Source organism: Myotis daubentonii, chromosome 8, assembly GCF_963259705.1.
Source record: "Myotis daubentonii chromosome 8, mMyoDau2.1, whole genome shotgun sequence".
Classification (NCBI taxonomy): Eukaryota; Metazoa; Chordata; class Mammalia; order Chiroptera; family Vespertilionidae; genus Myotis; species Myotis daubentonii.
Genome location: NC_081847.1, coordinates 37619240 through 37645561, shown reverse-complemented (window position 1 = coordinate 37645561; position 26322 = coordinate 37619240). Strand labels below are relative to the sequence as shown.

The 26322-nt window shown below is 40.1% G+C and overlaps 1 protein-coding gene across 4 annotated transcripts in view; it reads right to left on the bottom strand.

Moving 5' to 3' along the window:
• PHF20 (PHD finger protein 20) overlaps positions 1-26322 on the bottom strand; it is a 135539-nt gene that overhangs the window by 71025 nt on the left and 38192 nt on the right. For 3 of the 4 annotated variants that reach the window (XM_059706032.1, XM_059706034.1, XM_059706033.1), the window contains exons 3-6: positions 11136-11307; positions 9703-9787; positions 4629-4708; positions 1033-1417 (exon numbers count right to left, since the gene is read on the bottom strand). In XM_059706032.1, the coding sequence (XP_059562015.1) occupies positions 1033-1417; positions 4629-4708; positions 9703-9787; positions 11136-11307 (722 nt within the window). The remainder of the gene's footprint in view (positions 1-1032; positions 1418-4628; positions 4709-9702; positions 9788-11135; positions 11308-26322) is intronic. The other variant, XM_059706035.1, reaches the window with a different exon arrangement.

Below are 26322 nucleotides of genomic sequence, written 5' to 3'. Positions count from 1 at the left end.
AAATGTCCTAGGGCAGTGGTCGGCAAACTGCAGCTCACCAGCCACATGCGGCTCTTTGGCCCCTTGAGTGTGGCTCTTCCACAAAATACCGACTTCTGCACATGGGCCACAAAGTTTCAATTGCACTGTACATGCGAGCCCGCACGTGGTATTTTGTGGAAGAGCCACACTCAAGGGGCCAAAGAGCCGCATGTGGCTCACAAGCCACAGTTTGCCAACCACTGTCCTAGGGGATTCATAGTTTTCCAATGTTCATGTAGAGAATATGCAAGCCAGAATATCTGAAGACCACTGCCAGATAATCATAGGCATTCAGTTTAGAGATCTTTTGGGAACTCTTCAAGCCATTGACTCGATCTAGGGAAGTGTTTGACTTATGAAGAAATTCAGGGTGTGTTTCATTCTGGGTTATTCTAGAAAAATTCCAAATTTCAACTTCATTTAACAACTGCACATTCTTTTCTAAGTCTGTATCCTTTAACCTTGACTCTTACCAATTAGCCATCTCAGCTTTTTATTTAGACTGTGAAATTTTTCAATCAATAATCACTCTCCAGAGAACTCAATTTCAACTGCACCCATGCATTTCTAGGTCTTTGGCACCATTTCCTTCAGTAAATTTCCTTCAGATGCCCACACCTATTTTACTTCTCCTTTCCTCTTTCTTGTCTCTTATAAAAACTGTATTTCCTGATCCCAGGTTCTATTAAGCTCACTTAAACTGAGATCATTTAAATAGGCACTAGTAAAAAGCCTTAGCTTATTAGGTTTTATCATATAGGCTGAAGTATCTAGAGGGCAATTATATACCCCTCAGAAGCTCAATCTCTGCCATGTTTCACAACTTATGTTCATCTAGATACATTTCTCCCTTAAAATCCAGCTTCAGGGACATGACTTGTTTTCAGATCATAGAACAATTCAAAGTCAGCCACAAAAATGAAGGATTGATGTATAGAAGTGATAAAGAACCACATAGGGCCACAGAAAAACACAGGCATTGTCCTTGCAGAGCCCACTTGGGAAACTCACCAGTAGGAGCTATGGAAGGGGGTCTGCCTCGTTTTCTTTTTGGCTGCCTCAAGTTTTCTTGTGGACTCTTCACAATGTCATTTTCAGGTTTCTTATCCACTTGAGCATCTCCAGAGTACTCTCTGTCATTTTCTGAAATGTTCTCCTTATCTTCCTTCTCGTTCTTGGGAAGGTTTTTCTCTGACACCTTTCCCTTTTCAGAACAGATTAATTTTCCTTCTTTATCAGGATGCTTGGTTCGCTTTTCTGTCTTTAAGGCTTTGTCTTCTTTGTCTTTCTTCAGGCTGACTGTGACTTTTCTCTGCTCTTTAAACTTCTCTCGTTTATCAGATGATGAAAGACTTTTGTGATCTGTTTCTTTAGGCCTAGCGTTACCCACAATATTCTAAAATGAGCAAAATAGCGATGAAACACACTTTGTGATTACGAGCAAATATAAAACCAGATAGTTCTTTGCAAACTTATGAAGATAAACACAGAAATTAAAAGGACATAATGCCAAGTCACATAATGGTTACCACAAAAAATATCTAACCATAATCTGAGGCTTGAGAACCAATCCTAAGTTTAAAGAAAACAATGGTCTTTAGTTCCCTTAAGATTAGTAAGTCACTAGAAAATAAAGGGACAGATAACTACCACAGGGACCTCTGGTGGAAAGCAATCTTTCTAAGAAAATGCCTCATCCCAAGCATGACTACACTGACCCAGGGCCTCTCAGAGGCCCGGCTTAGTGTGCCAGTGGATGCTGATTCCCTGTGTAGAGTAGAACCCATACTGATAACTAGAGGCAGAAAGGAAAGTTGTAAAGATTTTCCAACCCAGAAACAGAGTCTTTGCTTCCTCTACTGGGTAAAGGCTATGCTCAGTCCAACAAGCCACCTTCTGTATTCCTGAGTTAGTTACTGAGTTTTTATCTATCAGGAGGAAGTTACTTTCCTCCTAAATTACTTTCTTTAAAATTCACGGTTAATTTATTATGAATGTCTCATAATAAAGCCAGCTCTGAAGTTTCCAAAACTATAATTGTTTATTTGTATATGTATCTCTCTTCCAAGACCTCAATCTCTACCATATCATATTCATATGAGATCCCCAGCATCTAAGCACCCACTAAGTACACAGACCTTTGTCAGAAGCAGGAAGAGTGCCTAAAATACTCAATGAGTAAAAGTTTAATTTGTCCCATAGGGAACAATAATAAACAAGGAGAATCCCTGAGGTTAGAACTTAGAAGGAAATATTTTTTCAAGTCCACAAAATTTTCTGAAAGCAGCCAGGTTTGAGAACAAGCATCCCTCAATAACTGCTGGCAGAAATATAAATTGGTGTACCCAGCTTGGGGGGCAGGAGGGTGAGGGCTCGGGTGGGCGGCAGGCAATTCAGGTCAAAAGACTTAGGTTTATACTTTTGAACTAGAATGAATTCCTAGAAATAAAATTTGCTAAAAGAATAATCAGACTTGTGCATCCAGATTCACAAATATCCTAACATGACCATTAGGGAATTGGTTACATAAGGAAGGATATACACATCTTATAAAATACTATGTTATAGCCATTAAAAGCCATATTCACATACAGAATTAAGAAACTTGGGAAACCCAGCCAGTGTGGCTCAGTGGTTTAGCATCGACCCATGAACCAGGAGGTTACTGTCTGGGCATATGCCCAGGTTGCAGGCTCGATCCCCAGTAGGGGGTATACAGGAGGCAGACAATCAATGATTCTCTCTCATCATTTATGTTTCTATCTCTCTCTTCCTCTCTGATATCAATAACAATATATTAACTTTTTTTAAAAGAAACTTGGGAAATGTTATTTTATTAAAAGAAAAGAGCAAGTTATAGTACAGTAATATACTATATGACTCCAATTTTGAAAAGAAATATGTATACACATAAATATTTAACAAAAAACACAGGATATACATCAAAATGTTAATAGTTAACAGTAATTATATCTAGATGATAGACTTACAGTTTTTACTTTCTTTGTGCTTTTCTGTACTTTCTTAACTTTCTATAGCAAACTTTTATTAAACTTCAAAAAATATATAAATGTTCCTAAAATATAGCTTATCAAAACTTTGAGACAGTGTGGTCCTACAAAAGAAACCTCAATCTGTTCTAATATATATGAAAAAAGCTTTAAAAATAGATTTTTTAAAAGAACTTTTGCTTTATAAATGGCCATTACAGAACCTTAGATTAATAGGATCAAAAAGAGCTAAGAAGTCATTTATCCAAATTATATGTACTCTTGGGGGGAAAACACAAGTAAATAGGTGCCACAGGCCTGTGCTTGACCACCCGCCAAGTCTGAGATAAGGTGAGACACTCAGAGGCATCTGGAAATTGAAAATTGAAGCACCCATAAATTCACACTGGGTAAGGTGCCCAACTCCAAGCCAAAGCACCAAGAGCCTATCAATTAGTTTATTGAGTAGAGCAGAATAAACAGCTGAACGCTTGTTTTCTGGAGCACTGAATTTCCATTTGGGGAGGTTCTGGACACAATCTGACAATTCTGGGCAAGTTCTTAATATGGTCCTCTATCTATATTAACTCATTCCATGAACTGCACACAAAAACTGTCAAAGAACACCAAGATAATGTTTTAGAATACTGTGTAGCTCTATGGGGCAAGTTATCAAAGAGAAAACATCTTCAGGGGTAAAGCCTTATAATTTTGTCAATTTTCGGAAGCAAAAAATCATCAAAAGGCAAAAACGTTGTTAGGTTACCTTTAAACACATCATATTTCATGATCCTTTGAAATTGCTAAATATATGTACAAAAGAATTTACAAAAATTTGTGATGAGAAGCATTTGATCATAAGAAAAAATACAACAGGTTCCAGCATCACGAAATATTGTCACATCAACAACCACCAAACAGGTGAGTAACAGTAATAATCAGTTTTTAAAAACATCAATATCCAACTTTTGATCTCTTTCCCCTCAACTACTTCATGAAAACATAAAAAAGACAAAAGGGAAAAAAATTATGAAGAAATTAGGCAACACGTCTAGATGGCCCATATCTGTGCACACCGTATTTCCAACATCAAAAGCAGGTCCTGTGCTCAGGCAAATACATGCCTGGGACAGGAAATAAAATTTTCAATGCAGGCACATCTAGCATAGGTGACTGCCAAATCCATGCCAAACTGTAGCTCTGTAACCACCATGTCATGGTCCTGAACTTAAAGATAAAGTTAGACAAGGAGAAAACAAACTCTAGATCTCCTCAAGCAGTACAGGAAGTTTCCTGTGACGGGGACAGGACACATGAAGAGAAAATAACGAATAATAACTAGACACTTTAATGAAAAGATAAGGAAAACAGATAATAGGTAATGGTATCCAAGTACTTGGCACTTTTGAAAAAAAGAATCTATGTTAAAAGAAAATGGCAGAAAGAGACTACTATTTACAATTTCTGAAAATGTGCACATTGCTTCCTGGTGAAATTGTGTCAGATGGAGGAAATAAAAACTTTGCCATCATAAACAAAGGTAATGTCTTTATTTGAGAAACAAAACTATAATGTTAGTATTATTCATACCACAAAGCACAAAACCACATATCTCACCTGATCTTTGGAAAAAGCTTTGACATGAATATGTTTGACAGTCTGAACTACTCCATCATAAAATTTCACAGTGTAAGTACCTAGAATTCAAGAAGATATCATGATTTTAACTTGCAGTTTCATGAAAGTGACACAACTTTTCAAAGCATAAATACAAGGGAGCTCCAACTACAATACTATAATAAACTTATGGAAATTAAAAATTTCTTTAAGAATGCCTTACCTATGTCTAAGATAATAGTATGCCTTTCTTTTCATCTATACAGATAAAAATCTATCAAAAACAATTCACTTTTATGATGCTTCATTAAAATAAAAAAAAGTTGCATTAAATTTAGACCAAGAACAAAGAGCAGTAAAACAATTAAGAATCTGAGGCCCAGCCTTGTGTGTATTGGGATAGGAGCCCTAGCTGGTTTGGCTTAGTGGATAGAGCGTGGCACAGGGACTGAAGAGTCCCGGGTCCGATTCCAGTCAAGGGCATGTACCTTGGTTGCAGGCTCAACCCCAGCTCTGCTTGGGGCATGTATGGGAGGCAACCAATCAATGTGCCTCTCTCACATCAATGTTTCTCTTTTATTCCACCCCACCCTCCATTCCCCCCACCCCAATCTCTCCCTTTCACTCTCTCTCTAAAATCAATGGAAAAAATATCCTTGGATGAGAATTAATAAAAATAAAAGCACCAACTCCTTCCCATCATAGAAGATAAAAGCCAAGCTAGCACTTGCATATGTAGGTCTAAACCTTCCTTTTATCTCTGTGGAAAGCTGTTCACATAGTCCCAACATCCCTGCATTTCAAATGTACAATCAGTTACAGCATAAAGAAAACAAAAAATAGTAACAGTTTCAACAAGACTCTCGAAATAAGACCATTTCCACAGGATCTCCTGTTATAAATACAGATTTCAGACATAGGACCAAAGAGATTGACTAGGAGGGAGGGTAAGGCAGGAACATAACCTAAGAATATGCATTTAACTTTAAGGAAGAGGAACCTGATGAGGCTGCTCACTCAAGTTAGAGAACCACAGATCAACAGGAAGAAACAATTCCTCATTTTGTTGTAAATGTGAACCTACTTTCAGTTTCCCCCAAGACTGGGAGCATAAAGCCCTGACAGACAAGTGGTTCTGCCATCCCCAGCATGAAAAAGGGGAGCTGGGCAGCCCCAGCAAAGAGCTGAGATCAACTCACCAGAGATGGCTTCCAAACAAAGAGTCCCTGGAACCAGAATCCTGTCTTTTACCACAACACAGACCCAGGGTCTACAAGGCTACCAGGTGTGGCTGCCTTCACACTAAATGATGCTTAATTACCATTGCCAAAGAACAATTCCAGATGAAATAACTATATAATACGGCAATGCCCTCCCCAGTTTCCAAGGGCTAAATAACTATAACTCCCTCAAGAAACTCTAAAGTTGCTAGTTATTGGTAATTCAATCATGTCAGATTCCCAATGCCAGAAGCTGTTGCTCTCCACTCTGGCTAGAGCCCGCCCACCAGCCTGCTCAGTCAATAAATAGCCTCAGCAAAACCACCAGAGAGGTTAACAGTGGCAAGAAAACCAGACCAAGCCTACCAAAGTTGAATCTATAGCATTTGACTTCACTATATCCTTGGCCTCCGCCTGGTAACACCAACAATTCAGAATGACTTTTATAGGAAATAGAAGGGCACCCTGCCAGAAGAGCTTCTACTAACAGTGCCATTAAGCTGTGGTGGCCCCTGCTACAGATGAAACTGAGGCAGGGCAGAAAATACCAGGGAAAGAGGGAATAGAGCCCACCATTGTCTCTTCCAATCCTGCAATTGCTGGAATGAATCCTGATGAACTAGAAACTGTATACCAGCTCCCATAGATAAAACCTAACACAAAGGCAGCACCTATGGGTCATTATCTCATCTTAAAAAATCTGAGCTCCCACAAAGTCTTTCCCTCACAATCTACAGTATAGCGATAATAACACCCAACTGGTTCCGCTAATCAGGATTTCCCTTCCCCCAAGAATCAGTAAGGGGAAGAGGAAAAAAAAAAAAAGAACCAGTAAGGATAGCAGCATAATATAGGACTTCAAATTCAAGAACTAGGGAAAACAGGCTCTGGCAGAAATACCACTCATTTTCAATGTCCTTCAACTAAAATTTACTGGACAGTATTCAGAGCTTATAAAACCTATATATTAGGGCAGCAAGTGACTGGTTTAGGAACAACTGCCTCAAGACTCTCTTCTCCTATCATTTTAGTTCATGGAGGAAATAAACTGAAAAGATTTTAAAAAACAACTTGTAAAGCCCCAGTTTAAAAGACATTTAAAAACCTTAATTAACCACGGCTGACAATGTGGCCAATGACTTCTAGATCTTAAGTGATCATTTCAAGAGACTTCAGCCCCGGCTAGGTAGCTCCAGTTGGTTAGACATCGTCTGATATGCCAAGGTTGAGAGTTCAATCTCCAGTCAGGGGACCAAGCCAAAACCCAGAATTGTGCATAATAGCATATTCTGAGATGTGTTTTCACAGCCCTGTCTCTCACCAGACAACCAGAAGTTGGCATGTCCACTAACCCCCAATATGTTACATCTCAGATTGGTTACTAGGTATCAGTATCCTGCTCTAGCTCCTTTAAAAAGCAGTAATGGAAAAAGCAATAGGGAGAGTCGCTTTCCTATTCACCAACAGCCATTTAGATGGGCTGCAGGGCTGGGTGACAGGTTACCAGAAATCCTCCAGTATGTGCCTGTTAAGCTGTTCATTGTTATAACAATGAATGTTGTATTAATTCTGCTGTTTGCTTATAGTTGAATAAAAATAAAAACACTTAAAAAAACAGACTTCAGACCCACCTCCACAAAAAAGAACATTATTAACATTATTAACTGTAGCCAGGGGTCCCTCCCTACTCCCCTTATGATTTATCTGCACTATCTGCTCTTGCCCTGCGCCTCCTCCTGGTGGCTCTATCTCAACACCCCATTCTGCCTTGATCTAGGTCTTTTTTTTTTTTTTAATCTATTATGCCAAGCTCTGAGCCCGACAAATATTAGATGCAAGTAGGTTCCTAATGCCTTTAACTGACTCCATCAAGACACCCCCCACCCCTCTGTGAGACAGCTCCCAGAGTTCCCCAACGCCTCTTCCTCAATCTGCTCCTCCTTTGCCGCTCCCTCATCCAATCTTTTTCGCCCCATTTCTGTCCTCCACGTGACTCTGAGACATCACTGAAACAAAAGAGATATGTTATGTTGCTTCCTTTCTGCTAACAATCTCCGACCTACAGAGTTACCCATGTTACTACCCACAACTTTCATTTGACCTAAGGGGCAGCCATTAACCCAAAGGGAAAACACTTAAATGGATATTATTCTGGGGGGAAATATGACTTGATCAGCATAAATCAACATAATAGGCTTTCAAGAACACATCTATGTATGTGAGGAACATCTGTATTTCATATCATGATTTAAATACAGTGAAAGCAGAAAAAATTATTCATCTTGAAAATGAGACTAAAAACATAAACTATGTCTTTTACTAAAAGGATCTGAGGCAGTTTAATAACATATCAGCTTCCTTTTAAAATAAGTTTTTAGGCCCTGGCCGGTGTGGTTCAATGGTTACATCAAAGGGTCTCGAGTTTGATTCCCGGTCATGTACCTGGGTTGAAGGTTCGATCCCAGGGCCCAGTCAGTGTGGGAGGCAACCAATCTATGTTTCTCTCTCACATCGATGTTTCTATCTCTCTAGCTCTTTCTCTCCTTCCCTACCTTCCACTCTCTCTAGAGATCAATGGAGGCTTAACAACAAGAAAAAATAAGTAAGTTTTTAGGTTAATGTGATACATATGAAAAATAGTAATGGGATTTTATTTTGAAGACAAGCTTATAAATGTAATTTAAGGAAACAAGGAACTACCCAAAAATTCTTAATCTATCATAAACTAGAGGATTAGTAATTGCTTGTGCAACTTAGAAGATATAACCCTGCTTTGGAGGCCTGAGGGCTGTGCTTTAAGGATAATGTATATCTGACACATAAATAAACCTACATCTATTAACCCACAATGTTCTAATAGCTGGCAGGGTGGTGGTGGTGGGGGTGAATGTAGCAATATAGAAACTAAAAATTCTGCTTCATGGAAATGAATATTCTTTTTTTTTTATCATTTCACCCTATTCACATGTTAAAAACTTCTTGATCAGCCCAAGGTTCAGCATTTAGCAGAGTAATAACTTCATGGAATGAAAAGTCAATTTGGCCTTACAGTCACCCATAACAGTAGTACTAAGAGGCCTGACCACCCTAAATATTCATTACAGAGATCATGGACAAATCATAAATATCCTGATAGAAAATGCTAAAAAAAAATATCACTTGAACCCAGAGTCTGTTGACTGAATGTCAGGATGCTGACAATACATACTATCTCCCTCCTCTTGCCTTTGTACTAGCAAAATGAACCTCTATGGGCATAGTCCTTGTCCTGACGCCTCAGATGTTCTAAACTCCGGCAAAGGCATCCCAACTCAGTGCCCTAAGTCGGAGCATCCCAATTTCAACTAGCAACTCTGACATTACAGACCATCTTTAATTACTTTACATCCACAAAGCACATTTTTAAGAAATGTTTGTAACACTATCAACAAAGAATTTTTTTAAAAAAGAAAAATAAAAGATTGAAGAGCTTTCAAAAAAATTTTTTTAAAAGAAATGTTTGTTGGCATTCACTTCACTTTTAGGCTATTCACAAGTAAACAAAAGGAATATTAGGGACTTACTTTGTTATACTAGGAACTCCTAGACAACAAGAATCTATATACTTCCCAGCAGAGTGACAGATGAACCGTGACTATTTTAGAAAATAATGACTAAAATTTTGAAAGCAATGAATCAAACTCCCCTATTTAACCCAGCTTTCTCTCCATTTTTAATTTCTTCCTAACTCCTGACACAATGATTAACTTGAAGAGATAGGATTCCTAACCAATAAATACATACTGAAAACATATCAAACCCTAATATAAAAAACTCCCCTCTAAGTCATTAATATTACAACTCAAATGCCTTACCATCCTTGTTAACAGCGGTGACTTTGGCTGGATAAAAGCGACAATCAGACCAGCAAGCAAGGACTTGCTCATTTATTTGAAATTCCTAAAAAACATTAAAAAAAAAAAAAGATCCTGTTACTAATCCAATTTCACAGGACACATATGGTACCAGAATTCATAAAAGGTTGGAATTCACAAGAGTGGGAAAGGGAGATGGCTACTGGGATGAAGGAAGATATTTCACTGTTCAGCACTAGGAATCAAAACCAAAGGGCTGACACAAGACTTTTCCCATCCTAGGAGATGTGGGCACTGAGGCATAGCACTAATGATAACCCTATCCTACCCTTGATAGTGACTCTAAGAGCTCAGGATCATCAGGGAATATACCCAGTATACAAGCTAGAAGGAAGGAGGCTACTTCATTTTGAAGGAAGAAACATTCATGCCACCTAAACCCACATGTTGAAAGGGACATTTGCCAAAGGAATACCCATTCACCTTTAATATTTCATACTCTTTTCCCAGTAGACAGTTTGCACTGATGTGTTTTATAGAATAAATATTGAGCAATTAAATTGGACAACAGTGAACAATTCTAAATGGGGAGGGGGGAGGGGAGGGGGAGGAGGACGCCTTAGCAAGGGTTCAAGTTCCCTGGTCTAGGTTAAAATGGAAAACAATCCAGGGCTGAGTCAGATCCAAAGGCAGCAGGATCTCTACAGATACCTAAATATCTTTTTTAAAAAACTCAAAACTAATACCTCATCCTTCATTCTGAAGTCAGTGAAAGCACCAAGCATAATGATGAAATTTAACAAAAACAGAGTTTATTCAAGTCCAAGTTTTTCAAGGGCTTATAAAAGACCTTGATATGGCCCAGCCAGTATGGCTCAGTTGGTTGAGCGTCGTCCCATGTACCGAGAGATCACTGGTTCGATTCCAGTCAGGGCACATACCTGGGTTGTGGGCTTAACCCCCAGTAGCGGGTGGGTGTGCAGAAGGCAGCTGATTGGTGTTTCTTTCTCATAGATGCTTCTATGCCTCTTTCCCTCTCCCTTCCTCTCTCTCTAAAATATCTAAAAAAATGTATTTTTTTTAAAAGACCTTAATATGAAGCTAACATAGTACTTCACATGGAATGATTGCTTAATACATACTCAAACAGTAGATCAGCTTAATAAATGAACCAAAGGTATACAGTGGTGTAAAAGAGATTTAAGGTCCCCGTTTATCATCAGTGAAGTTTCAACAAAGTTAGTCTATGAGCTGTCCCATCAATAACATCATTCAAGCAGATGACAACTGGGATTCTTCAAGAGCCCCATATTCCCTGGGGATCTCAGGGTTGCAACTACAGGCCCAAATAAAAAATTATCCCTAGCTGCTACTGATCCAGCTCATTCGTTTTGATCCAGCTCATTACAGAACTTCCCAGATCTGTTACTCACAGAAGATCCTTCCTCTTCATGTAAGCCTTCTTTTCTCAGCTGTATTTTCTCTAAAGGGCGTAAATAAGGACTGTCCCAGCAGAACCACTCATCATAACGATGGTTCCAACGCTTGAAATGGATAAGTACTTTTCCTTCTTCGTAGTCAATATCTTCTATGTGAGCTGGATACCTAAGTCAGAAAAGAAAATTGAAATGCCTATAAATACCCACCCGAAATATCTAAAACAGTACCCTTCCAAATCTCTTTCCAAGGGATAGGTTATCAAAGCACTAAATAAAACCATCATTTAGAGGCTCTACATAATGGTGTCCAATCACAAATTATGAAGGCTAAGAGGCATGGAGTTCAAATCCCAGCCTTGATATGCCTAACATATGAACTAGTATTAAATTAACCTTGCAAAGTCCCCTCATGTGAAGTGGAGGAAGGATACACAGCACACTGGATTGTAATGCCAGATACACAAGACCTGGGCACAAAAGAAATAGGAAGTAAACATGTAATAACTAGATTACATTTCACATGTAACAATAAATTAGAATGATCATGCAACCCAGACTGTATTAGTCAGTCTCAATTTTTTTTAAAATACATTTGTATTGATTTCAAGAAGGGAGGGAGAGAGAGAGAGATAGAAACATCAATAATGAGAGTCATTGATCCGCTGCCTCCTGCACGCCCCCTACTGGGGATCAAGCCCACAGCCCGGGCATGTGCCCTTGACCAGAATCCAGGACTCTTCAGTCCACAGGCTGACACTCTATCCACTAAGCCAAATCAGATAGGGTGAGACAGTCTCAATTTTAAGAATTTTGCAATCCATAAAGTGGAATACCATGCAGTTGTTAAAAAGAACAAGATGGTTCTGTCATGACACAGAAAGCTCTCACAAGATATTAAATGAAAAGAGCAAGGTACAGAATACTGTGTATGATAAGTTATTACTATTTTTTAAATGAAAAATAAATATATTCATATACGCTTAAATATACATAAAATAGTTAGGAAGATACACAAGAAACTAATAATAGTTACTTGTATAAATATGGTCAGTTCAGTAGATGAACTCATCCAATCTCTTTTCTACTCCTCTTCTAGACTGAGATTTGGGAAAACCAATAACTACATTTCCCTGACTCCCTTACAACTGGCAATCAAGCCTGGCCGGTGTGGCTCAATTGGTTGAGTGTCATCCCACACACCAAATGCATCAAGAGGTCACCGGTTCAAGTCCCGGTCAGGGCACATGACTGGGTTGCAGGCTCCATTGGCATACAGGGGACAGCCAATTGATGTTTCTCTCTCTCCCCCCATCTCCCTTCCTCTCTCTCTAAAATCAATAAAACATTAAAAAATTGGCAATTAAGGTCATGGAGACCATGGATTTAGAGGCAACCTATAGTGGCCAGATCTAAAGCTCCAGTGCAAGGCCTCTCATACTTCCTTGTAATACATATCATCAGGCCCAGCCAGCATGGTTCAGTGGTTGTGTGTGGACCTATGAACCAGGAGGTCACAGTTCAATTCCCAGTCGGTCAGGGCACATGCCCAGGTTGTGGGCTTGATCCCGGTGTAGGGGTGCAGGAGGCAGCCAATCGATGATTCTCTCTCGCCCTCTCCCATCCTCTTCGAAATCAATAAAAATATATTTATAAAAAATTATAAAATGCAGATTCTGATTCAGTAGGTGAAGCTGGGCCTAAGATATTTAAACAAGCTCCCAGATGATACTGATGTGCTATTCTGTAGTAGCAAGGGGCTAATGTCTAGTCACTAGCTTCCTGAGTCGGTCAAGCAGCAGTGGTGGAAGGGTGGCAGTAACAGTAGTAACTTCCTGACCTCCAGATCACAGTTTCAGTGGTGGGTCCCTCAGACTGATAATTTAAGGGAGCCCCCTTGGGCCTTACTCTTCCAACCCAACAATTTAAAAGTACCCAATTTCTTGTGTTAAACCCTTTTGTGGTTAAAGTACCCAGAGTGGTTTCTGTTTCCAGCATTTAAACCTGATGGATACAAGGGAGGAACTACGTATGGAAAGGGCAAAAGTGAGAGGGAGACTTTTTGTCGTATATCTTTTAATACTTTTTCATTTTTCAACCACATAAATGTATTGCTCATTCCAAAAATAAATAACTGGTTAAAAATAAAAATAAAAAATATTGCATGCAATTGTTCTCTTAATCAGATTGCAATTCTAGGTTGAGAAAATTTAGATTCTACCAGTATTTTCTCCCTGCAACTTGGATTTGCATCATTTCCTTTCCTGTATTTAGCATCGCTGTACTAATAAATAAGTGCTACCTAAATGAATAGGCCTGCTGCTTGTGTCTGTATGCTATGTCCTCTTCAATATTACACTAGTATCCTTTAAAGGAGTTTGAGGATGTTAATCTATCACAGTAGGCTGCAAGTACTGGGCATTCTATAAATGTTCAGCATATGCATGCAACTCTTCCTATTCTTCCCCAAGGTCACATGTCCTGTCAATTCTCCAATCCAAAGGCTCTCAAACTCCAGCTACCATTTCAATTTCAGTCACTATCCAAATTTAGGCCCCCATCACTTCATGTGAGTATTTCTCACACAGAACTAAAAGGATATGCTTTTCAAAATTCCTAATAGTACAACCATATATTAATTGCTCAAAAAATATTAACAGAAGGGATTAAACAGCTCTGAAACTAGTCTCCCTACTCTAATCCAACTGACATAAAGTTGATATAAATACAAGATGTCTTGACAGCAGAACAGCTAACTGTAAGATCTGATGAACTGAGTAGTACAATTGTGGGAGACGAAAGAGGTTTCCTCTCTGTAAAATAGGGAGAAGGACATGGATATCTCAATTATATTTCTCCTGCTCTATTATTCATTTAGCCTACCAAAGACTAGTGAGCTTCCCTAAAACAACACAACCTGCCTTAACACTCCTATTCAAAGCCCTTTAATGGTTTACTATCACAGGTCTTTGGGCCAATGCATAAAATTTATTATTCACAGAATTAAATTTATATAATTTACAGAACTTTTCTTTATACAAAATTACATCTTCCTAACTTCCTGGTAGTTAAATATATTTTTAATTAAAACAATGGTAACTGGTTTTAATTAAATGAGGGTACTAACTAATATTATGCAGCCATTTTAAAAAATTAGGCAGCTCTCTATGTACTGATTTTAAAAGGTTTCTAAGAAAAGTGGAGGGGGGAATCGATTCAAAATGGTTATGAATGCACTACTATTTCTTTGGGGGAATGGTGAGCTACCAATACATTTTTACCTGTTTTAACTGTGTGGGCTATCTCTGGAAGGATGATCAAGCAACCCGGTTTGCCTCTTGGGAGGGGAACCGGATAGTTAAGAAACTGAAGAGGAAGTATGAGACTCATTTTATTCAATGTATAACCTTTTCTATGTTTTGAATGTACCATGAGCATGTATTAACTATAAAAAGTATATAATTATACACTTATTTAAAATATCCTTATTTGGCAAAATAAAAAGTTGGCAACTCAGGACAAACCCCAAATTCTTTTGAACTTGCACTGGTCAGTGTCTTCTATGTCAGCGGTCGCCAACCTTTCAGCCCTCATGGACCACCAGCAGTCCATGGACCACCAGCTGGCAACCGCTGTTCTATGTGCCCTTACTGGGGATCAAACCCACAACCTTGGCGTATTGGGACAATGCTCTAACCCAGTGGTTCTCAACCTTCCTAATGCCGAGACCCTTTAATACAGTTCCTCATGTTGTGGTGACCCCCAATTTCATTGTTACAAATTGAACATAATTAAAGCATAGTGATTAATCACAAAAACAATATATAATTATATATGTGTTTTCCTATGGTCTTAGGCGACCCCTGTGAAAAGGTCGTTCAATCCCCAAAGGGGTCACGATCCACAGGTTAAGAGCCCCTGCTCTAACCAATTGAGCTACTCAGCCAAGGCTGGATCCATAGAATCAATTCCAATTTCCTAGGCTAGCAACTCTACTGCACAGAGTCTGAAGGACCTCTGGGCTCTTAGCTAGCCTAAAGCTTCTTCCTGGCTCAAAAAAACTTCACAGTGCACAGGCAGCACACTCTCTGCAGACTACACAAAACTTTCTAGGAGGATCAAAAGTAACCAAGGGGTCAGCAAGGTCTCCTAAGGAGAAAGTGGTTCTCAATACTTCTCTAAAGTGTGACAATGATGCAAGTCACTCATGGAGGATGAAGAAGCCCAACTGCATTTCAGAGAACAGAGACAGTTGATCTTAGAGATCAACCCGGTAATGTTGAACCTCAGAGGGAAGGTAGGAAAGGGGGGGCGGAGGGGGGAGAATCAACCAATGAACTTGTATGCATATCTGTATAACCCATGGACACAGACAATGGGGTGGTGAGGGCCTGGGGAGTAAGGGGGGGGGGGGGGTGCGGCGCAGGGAGGATGAGAACAGGCTGGTAGAGGTTAAGGGGGTTGAGGGGGAAGGAGAACCTATGTATACTTTCAACAATATTTTTTTTTTTAAGAGGCTTTTTCTCTAGGAAAAAAAAAGAAGATCAACCCAATAAGACTTGGTGAAACACAATTGCTAGTTGCCCTGAGAACAGCTCAAATCATCAGTCAACAGAACTTTTATTAAGTGACTTTGGGTCAATCAATTCCAGGTCTTGAAAGGAATGGTGTTCTGGCCCCTGCCCTTGAGGAAAACAAGAAACATGAACCAAATAAGCTTTAAAACTATTACAGTCAACCACATAAAGTTGCTGATAATCTACTATTTTTTACCTACAAAAATATTAGTTTTCTCAGATTCAATCTAAATATCTGGACAACCATAGGGGAGCTGGAGAAGATGCAACAAGATTAACAAAAGAGGAGACAAGAATAGAATGTGTATAATTTTTTTTAAAAAATAATGGAATTGAGAAAAACCAAGATGGCGGCATAGGTAAACACCGGAAATTGCTGCCTTGCACAACCACTTCAAAAATACAACTAAAAGACAAAACGGACATCATCCAGAACCACAGGAAGGCTGGCTGAGTGAAAATTCTACAACTAGAAGGAAAGAGAAAAGCACACGGAGACTCAGAGGAGGTGTGGAAGTGCAGAGGTACAGAGGCGCACACGGCAGGGGCTGGCAACTGAGGACAGGCTGTCTTTTTGAATCGGGAAGGAGTCACAAGGCCCCGACTGCTCTGAACTCCAGGTATGGGTGAGTCTCTGGGGACCCAGACTCATACAGGGAGAGGCTGGACTGTCTGGCAGCGGGCAGAACTGGGAACTCGAGAGTGTCCTTCTCTCGGGGGGTGGGGGGGGGGAGGGGGGTGTGCAGGGATTACGGGACACTGAGACTCGGGGCCCCTTAGGGCAGGGCTGAGGATCAGCTATAGCTGCTTGCTCCACCCTGTTGATTCCCTGAGACCCCACCCCACCCAAGTTGTGGCAGAGGCTTTTGCATATGAATGACCAGGCCCTTTGCAATCTGAAAATTACCTAACAAACTGCAGCTGGGCCAGACAGACCCAGAACTTCCAAGAAAAGTCCCAAGGCCCCAAGGCAGCTAGCATTGCTTCACAGCTGGGCCTCATCTGAGCACCTCCAAACCCCAAACAAGGAAGGGGAATCTGCAGAACTCTTCGTAGCTCCTGCTGGGTAGCCTCAGGCAGAGGCTAAATTAGCACCTCCTTAGATCCAAGGGCCAGGGTACCCAGTGATCAGAGTGGGACCATCCAATTACAACTCCTCAGATCCATAAGGGACACACTCAGGGGGCAGAATCAGTGAGCACCAAAGCCCCCCTGAAGCAAGTCTTGCCTCATAAGGATGTCTTCAGCACAGAAGTTTTCCCACCATAGACACAGCTGATTCTCACAGCCAATTGGCCTGTAGGTCAATTCCTCCCAGTGATACCTACAACAATCAAGGCTTAACTACAACAAGGCTGTGCACAAAGCCCACAAAGGGGTGCACCAAGAGTGTCCACCTCAGGTAATTGGGGAAGCTGAGCCACTGGGCCCTACAGGACACCTAGCACACAAAGCCACTCTACCAACACAGGGAAACATAAAAAATGCAGAGACAAAGAAACAGGTCACAAATGACAGAAATGGAGGAAAGCAAACGACTGGATATAGAGTTCAAAACCACACTTTTAAGGTTTTTCAAGACTTTTCTAGAAACCGCCGATAAATGTAGTGAGACCCTCAAGAAATCTAGTGAGACCCTCAAGGTTATGATAAAGGACCAACTAGAAATTAAGCATACACTGACTGAAATAAGGGATATTATGCAGAGTTCCAACAGCAGACTAGAACAAGGGTCCTCAAACTATGGCCCGCGAGCCACATGCAAATACAAATATTGTATTTGTTCCCATTTTGTTTTTTTACTTCAAAATAAGATATGTGCAGTGTGCATAGGAATTTGTTCATAGTTTTTTTTTTAAACTATAGTCCGGCCCTCCAACGGTCTCAGGGACAGTGAACTGGCCCCATGTTTAAAAAGTTTGAGGACCCCTGGACTAGAGGATCGCAAGAATCAAGTCAACGATTTGAAATACGAAGAAGCAAAAAACATCCAACCGGAAAAGCAAAATGAAAAAAGAATCCAAAAATACAAAGATAGTGTAAGGAACCTCTGGGACAGCTTCAAGCATACCAACATCTGAATTATAGGGGTGCCAGAAGATGAGAGAGAGCAAGATATTGAAAACCTATTTGAAGAAATAATGACAGAAAACTTCCCCTACCTGGTGAAAGAAATAGACTTACAGGTCCAGGAAGTGCAGAGAAACCCAAACAAAAGGAACCCAAAGAGGACCACACCAAGACACATACATCATAATTAAAATGCCAAGAGCAAAAGACAAAGAGAGAATCTTAAAAGCAGCAAGGGAAAGACAGTCAGTTACCTACAAGGGAGTACCCATGAGACTGTCAGCTGATTTCTCAACAGAAACTTTGCAGGCCAGAAGGGAGTGGCAAGAAATATTCAAAGTGATGAATACCAAGAACCTACAACCAAGATTACTTTATCCAGCAAAGCTATCATTCAGAATTGAAGGTCAGATAAAGAGCTTCACAGATAAGAAAAAGCTAAAGGAGTTCATCACCACCAAACCAGTATTATATGAAATGCTGAAAGGTATCCTTTAAGAAGAGGAAAAAGAAAAAGGTGAAGATACAAATTATGAACAACAAATACACATCTATCAACAAGTGAATCTAAAAATCAAGTGAATAAATAATCTGATGAACAGAATGAACTGGTGATTAAAATAGAATCAGGGGCAGAGAAAGGGAGTGGACTGACTATTCTTGGGGGAAAAGGGGTGTGGGGGATGCGGGAAGAGACTGGACAAAAATCGTACACCTATGGATGAGGACAGTGGGTGGGGAGTGAGGGCGGAAGGTGGGGTGGGAACTGGGTGGAGGGGAGTTATGGGGGGAAAAAGAGAAACAAATGTAATAATCTGAACAATAAAGATTTAATTAAAAAATAAAAAATAAAAAAATAAAAAGAAAAGAATCAACAAAGCCCTAGCTAGTTTGGCTACAGTGGACAGAGCGTCAGCCTGCAGACTGAAGAATTAATTCCTGGTTCGATTCCAGTTAAGGGCACATGCCCAGGTTGTGCGCTCGATCCCCAGTAGGGGGCGTGCAAGAGGCAGCCAATCAATGATTCTCATCATTGATGTTTCTCTCTCTCTCTACCTCTTCCTTCCTCTCTGAGATCATAAAAAATATATTTTAAAAAAAGAATCAACAAGTGAAAATATAAGTAAGTAGATAAGTGGAACAACAACCCCCCCCCTCCCTCTCTCTCTCCCTGCCTCCCTCCGTATCTCTCTCTAGGAAAAAAAAAAAAAAGATAATAAGTAAAAATTTAAAAAGCTAGTTACCTTGAAAAATGTCTATTTAGGTCCTTTGTCCATTTTTTAATTGGATTGTTTGTCTTCCTTTTGTTAAGTTGTATCAGTGCTAACCCCTTATCAAATATATCATTGGCAAATATGTTCTCCCATGCAGGGGGCTATCTTTTCATTTGTTGATGGTTTCTTTTGCTAAGCAAAAACTTTTTTGATGTAGTCCCATTTGCTTATTTTCTCCTTAGTTTCCTTTGCCCTAGGAGATGTATTGGTAAACGTTATTGCTACAAGGGATGTCTCAGATTTTGCTGCCCACAGTTTCTTCTAATACTGTTATGATTTCACGACTTATATTTTAAATCTTTTATCCATTTTGAGTTTATTCTTTTTTGTAATATATTTTATTGATTTTTTTACAGAGAGGAAGGGAGAGGAACAGAGAATTAGAAACATCGATGAGAGAGAAACATCAATCAGCTGCCTCCTGCACATTCCCTACTGGGGATGTGCCCGCAACCAAGGTACATGCCCTTCACTGGAATCGAACCTGGGACCCTTCAGTCTGCAGGCCGACGCTCTATTCACTGAGCCAAACCGGTTGGGCCATTGAGTTTATTCTTATACAGTGGGGCCTTGACTTACGAGTGTCCCGACTAACGAGTTTTTTGAGATAACAGCTGTCTCTCGGTCGATTTTTTGCATTGAGTTGATAGAATAATTTGAGTTAATGAGCTCCTTAACGAGCTCGGTCTCAGAACGAATTAAACTCGTAAGTCAAGGCCCCACTGTATGTGGTATACATTGGTGATCTAGTTTCTTTTTTTTTTTTTTTTTTTTTTTTGCATGGATCTATCCAATTTTCCCAATACCGTAGACCACTGGATCTTTACCATAATCCTATGAGGACTTAAGAAGTTATTATCACATAGCCATTTTACATTTGTGCAAATGGAGGCTCAAACAGAGTAACTAGGAAGAGGTAACCAAGATCAGTATCCAAACCTGACTCTAAACCAGTGGTTCTCAACACTGGCTGCACATTAGAATCACCTGGGAATCTTTTTAAAGTCCTGATTTCTGGGCCTCATACTCCGGAAATTCTGTTTCTTTGTTACTAATGTTGTGGCCCCACCCCATAACAAAGGAACAGAATTTCCGGAGGATGGGGCCCAGAGATCAGGATTTTAAAAAGATTCCCAGGTGATTCTAATGGGCAGCCAAGGTTGAGAACCACTGCTCTAAACCCAGGGAAGAGCCTTCTACTCTTAATTTGACTTCACAGGTAAATAGCCTTATAAGTGACGCACATCCACACAGGTGTATTTTATCTTAACCACCTAATAGTGTACTTGATGGCCAGCCCAGAATTTGCCTAAATTTTCCCCCATGGGTTGGATACTCAGGCTGCTTCCAGATTTTTCCCTATATAAATAGCTTTTCTGCAAACATATGGCAGAAATTAGAGTGTGCCTCCATTCCTGATTCAGAGCACACACCAAAAGCAAAAAGACTTCTATGCACAAAAATAACATTCTAAGTCATCCTTAGCCTTTGTTGGAGAGGGGATGGGGATGAAAGTTGTATTTAATGACAAAGGGCTAACTATTAAGCTGCAGAAAAACTGTGCTGTTCTGGATGTCTTAACTCTTTCCTTATCCCTTCACCACTTCCATTAATCAACATCTGACACTTCTAACTCAGGAAATGTCTTGAATTCATTTCTCCTCTTTACCACAATCATTTCTAACCAACAACTGACAGTCCATCAGGCAACCTCTATACCCCTCTATTAGTACTGGCAAAGAGTCTGATACAGAGACATGCAATAAATACTTGGTGACTGAATCAACACCACTTTTCTGGTTCTAAAAGAAACCTGACCCTGTCTCTCTCCTGCTTAAAATCTCCCTTTTTAGCCCAATCTCCCACCCCTCCTGATCTGGTCCCTCTCCAAAGTCTAAGAATACATCATGTTTTTGAGTCCTGAGTACTTTTGCTCAAGTTGTTCCTTCTGGTTGCTCTGACGCTCACTCTCATCCTGGAAATCTTTTTCCCCCCTTAATCCTCACCTGAGGATATTTTTTCCATTGCTTTTTAGAAAGAGTGGAAGCGAGGGAAGGAGAAGCAAAGAAAGAGAGAAACTTCGATGTGAGAGAAACACATCTATTTGTTGCCTCTAGCATGTGCTCCTACCAGGGCTGGGGACCAAACCTGCAACCTATGTACATGCTCTTGACTGGAAATCAAACCTGAGATCCTTAGGTACGAGGGCCAACACTCTAACCACTGAACCACACCAGCGAGGGCTCATCCTGGAAATCTTATCTTTAATCTCACTCACTTCCTTGCATAGACACACAATTCCCTGACCCCTCTCTCCCTCATCATACCTGCCTGGGTAAACCCCAACACTAGGTAAATCAGACTGAAGATATTCTCCACTACTACACCTAGACAACTGATTATGGCTGGAAAATACATTCAACATGCTGATAGGTCTCACTTTAAATTCATGGCCACAAATAGTGGTTCCCTTGGGGACTGAGGGGGCTGTGTAACTGGGGAAAAAAGGTCTTCTGATGTACCCAAAGTGTCTATATCTTGATTTGGGTGGTGGTTACACAGGTGTATACATGAATAAAGTTCATCAAGTTACACACTTAAGATCTGTACATTCTGACCTCAATGAAAGGTTCTTCAAAAATTAAATTTCGCTCTGGCCATTGTGGCTCAGTTGGTTGGGCATTTTCCCACGCACCGAAAGGTTGTTGGTCAGGGCACATGCCCAGGTTGCACACTTGATCCCCATTAGGGGACGTGCAGGAGGCAGCTGACTAATGTTGTGCTCTCACATCAATGTTTCTCTCTCCCCCTTACTATCGCTCTAAACATCAAGAAAAAAATGTTTTTGCCCTAGCGGTTTGCTCAGTGGGTAGAGCATCTGCCTGCAGACTGAAGGGTCCTAGGTTCGATTGCAGTCAAGAGCAAATACCGAGGTTGCGATCCCCAGTGGGGGCTGTGCAAAAGGCAGCCAATCAATTATTCTCTCTCATCGCTGATGTTTCTATTTCTCTCTCCCTTTTCCTTAAATAAAAGAAAAAATATTCTTTTTTAAAAAAAATATTTCTTATATATATATTTTATTGATTTTTTACAGAGAGGAAGGGAGAGAGATAGAGTTAGAAATATCGATGAGAGAGAAACATCGATCAGCTGCCTCCTGCACATCTCCTACTGGGGATGTGCCCGCAACCCAGGTACATGCCCTTGACCGGAATCAAACCTGGGACCTTTCAGTCCGCAAGCCGACGCTCTATCCACTGAGTCAAACCGGTTTCGGCAGTATTCTTTAAATAAAATTTTAAAAAGAATAGCATCTTTGCTCTCTTCCTAATTCAATGCCATATAACTGCGAACTGTCATGAAAATGAATATAATAAAAGTGTGTGTGTTTTTAAATTCAGGGCCTACCAGTGGCTGCTGAGGGCAAAAAAGTCTGAGGAGGAGTCACAGTCCAGCAGGATGCAGACCAGTTAGATGGCTACTGCCAGAGTCCAGAAGATCATGCTGGGGTACGTGGGCCAGGGAGATAGGGTGAAGGTGACAGCCAGTATAAAAGTCAAGATAGATTCTGCAGGTTGATCTGACAAGATAAGCTGATGGGCCAGATGGTGAAGTGCAAGACCGGAGCCAAGGAGGTTGGCTCCAAGGGGGCTTTAAAGGTTTTGGTCTATTGAGTTTTGTGACATTTGACGGTTGTTTTTTAAAAAAACAACAACCAAGTATGCCTTAATTGGTGTGGCTCAATGGATAGAGCGTCAGCCTGCAGACTGAGGGGTCCCAGGTTCGATTCCGGCCAAGGGCACATGCCTGGGTTGCGGGCTTAATCCCCAGTAGGGGGAGTGCAGGAGGCAGCCAATCAATGATTCTCTCTCATCATTGATGTTTCTATCTCTCTCTCCCTCTCCCTTCCTCTCTAAATCAATAAAATATATTTTTTTAAAAGTACATTTTACTATTGTAATGAGAGAAAAACAATACAGATACTATCTTTTAATCAATAAATAAATAAATAAATAATTCAGGATCTAGAAGCAACAATCCTTCAATAGCAAGAGCACACCCAGCACCCAGATCTCAGTGTCTAAAACTATTTTCCAGTAAAAGGAACCATAGACAGATAGGGGAGGTGAGCAAAAAAGGTGAAAAGGACTAAGAAATACAAACTGCCAGCTATAGAGTAAGTCCCAGGGATGTAATATACAGCGTAGGAAATATAGTCAATAATAACATAATAATTATGTATGGTGACAGATGGTTACTAGACTTACTGTGGCAATCATTTTGTAAAGTATATTAATGACTAATCACTATGTTGTACACCTAAAATTAATAGGCCCTAACCGGTTTGGCTCAGTGGATAGAGCTTCGGCCTGCAGACTGAAGGGTCCCAGGTTCGATTCCAGTCAAGGGCATGTACCTTGGTTGCAGGCACATCCCCAGTTGGGGGTGTGCAAGAGGCAGCTGATCATGTTTCTCTCTCACTGATGTTTCTAACTCTCTATCCCTCTCCCTTCCTTTCTGTAAAAAATCAATAACATATGTATTTAAAAAAAATAGAATACTGTATGTCAACTATAATTAAAAAATAATTTTTTAAAATAAAGAACCAGAACTCTTTGGAGAAATGGCTGATTCTAAGGCTAGGGCAGGAAATATAGACGATGAGGCTGGAATATTTTGTAGTGCCAGAAGAAAGTGTTAAACACACATAATGATGATGGAAGTATGTAAAAAGGGCACAAACTGCCTGGCCAGTATGGCTCAATGGTTGAGCATTGATCTATGAACAAGGAGGTCACGGTTCAATTCCCAGTCAGGGCACATGCCTGAGTTGCAGGCTCCATCCCCAATGGGGGCTGTACAGGAGGCAGCCAATTGATCATCAATGTTTCTATCTCCCTATCTCTCTCTCCTTTCCTGTCTCTAAAAATCAATAAAAATGTATATTTTTAAAAGTGCTCTACATTTTTATTGTGGTGGTACATACATGATAGTATGAGTTAGGCAAGCCTCAAAGAACTGTCCATGAAAAGAGTGAATTTTACAACTATGTAAATTATACTTCAATTTAAAAATACAAAAATACATTCTCTCATCACCAACTCTACCAGTCAACCTTTATAATAAATGAACTATATGCTCCCATCAATCGCCAATTCCTCTTGTGTACCACTCTACAGTCTCTCCTCTCCCATTTTTTCCTTGCACTCATGCCAATCAGGCTATTGTCCCCACAGCTCCATTAAAACAACTCTTGTCGCCGAAACCGGTTTGGCTCAGTGGATAGAGCGTCGGCCTGCGGACTGAAAGGTCCCAGGTTCGATTCCGGTCAAGGGCATGTACCTGGGTTGCGGGCACATGCCCAGTAGGAGATGTGCAGGAGGCAGCTGATCGATGTTTCTCTCTTATTGATGTTTCTAGCTCTCTATCTCTCTCCCTTCCTCTCTGTAAAAAATCAATAGAATATATTTTAAAAAAAAAAAAAAGCAACTCTTGTCAAGGTCATTCATATTCATAACCTTGATATGACCAAATCAATTGTCACTCAATCCTCATCTTACTTGACCCACCAGCATCACAAGACTGAAGTGATTACTCCCTGCTCCTTGGAACACTTTTCTCAATTGGCCTCTGGACACCCATCTCATGGATTCCCTCCTACCTCAACTGTCACTCCTTCCAAGCCTCTTTTGCTGGTTCCTTTTCATCTGCTAATGTCTAAATACTAGAAGGCTCTAGGGCTCTGTCTTCTTTTTTATGTATACTGACTCCTGTTCAATAGAACCTTCTCAATGGAAACTTTCTATATCTCCTCCCTCCAATATGGTTTTTTGGACAGTGCAGCCCTAAATGAGCTCATCCAGTCTCATGGCCTTAAATCCCATATGCGATACTTGTAAAAGATACTTATGATTTTAAAAACTGTTATCCAAAATATACAAAGAACTCTTAAAACTTCAACAAAAAGAAAGCAACCAACACCACCAAACAATGAAAAAATGGGCAAAAGACATTAATAGACACCTCACCAAAGAAAATATACAGATGGCAAATAAATGTATGAAAAGATATTCAACATTTTAAAAAAAGATAGTCAACATCATGTTTCACTAGGAAACTGCAAATTTATTATTTATTTATTTATTTATTTAAATCCTCACCTGAGGATATTTTCTCCATCAGTTTCTAGAGCAGCGGTTCTCAACCTGTGGGTCACGACCCCTTTGGTGGTCGAACGACCCTTTCACAGGGGTCACCTAAGACCATCCTGCATATCAGATATTTACATTACGATTCATAACAGTAGCAACATTACAGTTATAAAGTAGCAACGAAAATAATTTTATGGTTGGGTCACAACATGAGGAATTGTATTTAAAGGGCCAGAAGGTTGAGAACTACCTGTTCTAGGGAGATTGGAAGGGTAGGAGGAGGGAGGAGAGAGAAATAGAAACATCGATGTGAGAGAGACACATCCACTAGTCTGTCTCCCACATACGCCCCTACTGGAGCTGGAGAACCTGCAACAAGGAACATGCCCTTGACTGGGAATTGAACCCGAAACCCTTCAGTAGGTGGGCTGACCAAACCACTGAACCAAACTGGCCAGGGTAGGAAACTGCAAATTTAAATAACAATGAAAGACCACTGCATACCTATTATAATGGCCAAAATTCAAAATACTGATAACACCAAATACTGGTGAGAATGTGGAGCAATAGGAAATCACATTCATAGATGGTGGGAATGCAAAATGGTGCAGCCACTTTGAAAGACAATTTAGCAGTTTCTTACAGAACTAAACATACTTTTACCATAGGATTCAGCAATCACATTGCTTAGTATTTACCCAAACGAGTTGAAAACTTAAGTCCACATAAAAACCTGCACACAGATGTTTATAGCAGCTTTATTCCTAGTTACCAAAACTTGGAAGCAACCAAATGTCTTTCAGTAGGTGAATGGGTAAACAGTGATATATGAGACAATAAAATACTATTTAGGACCAAAAAGAAATGAGCTATCAAGACATGAAAAGACATGAAGAAATCTTAAATGAATAGTACTAAATGACAGAACCCAAACTAAAAAGGCTACATAATATGTATGTATGTCCAATTAGATGACATTATGGAAAAGACAAAAATATAGAAATAGTAAAAAGATCAGTGACTGCCAGAGGTTAGGGAAAGAAGAGGCAAATCACAGAGGAATTTTAGGGCAGTGAAACTATTCTGTGTGTGTATGTGTATGTGTGTGTGT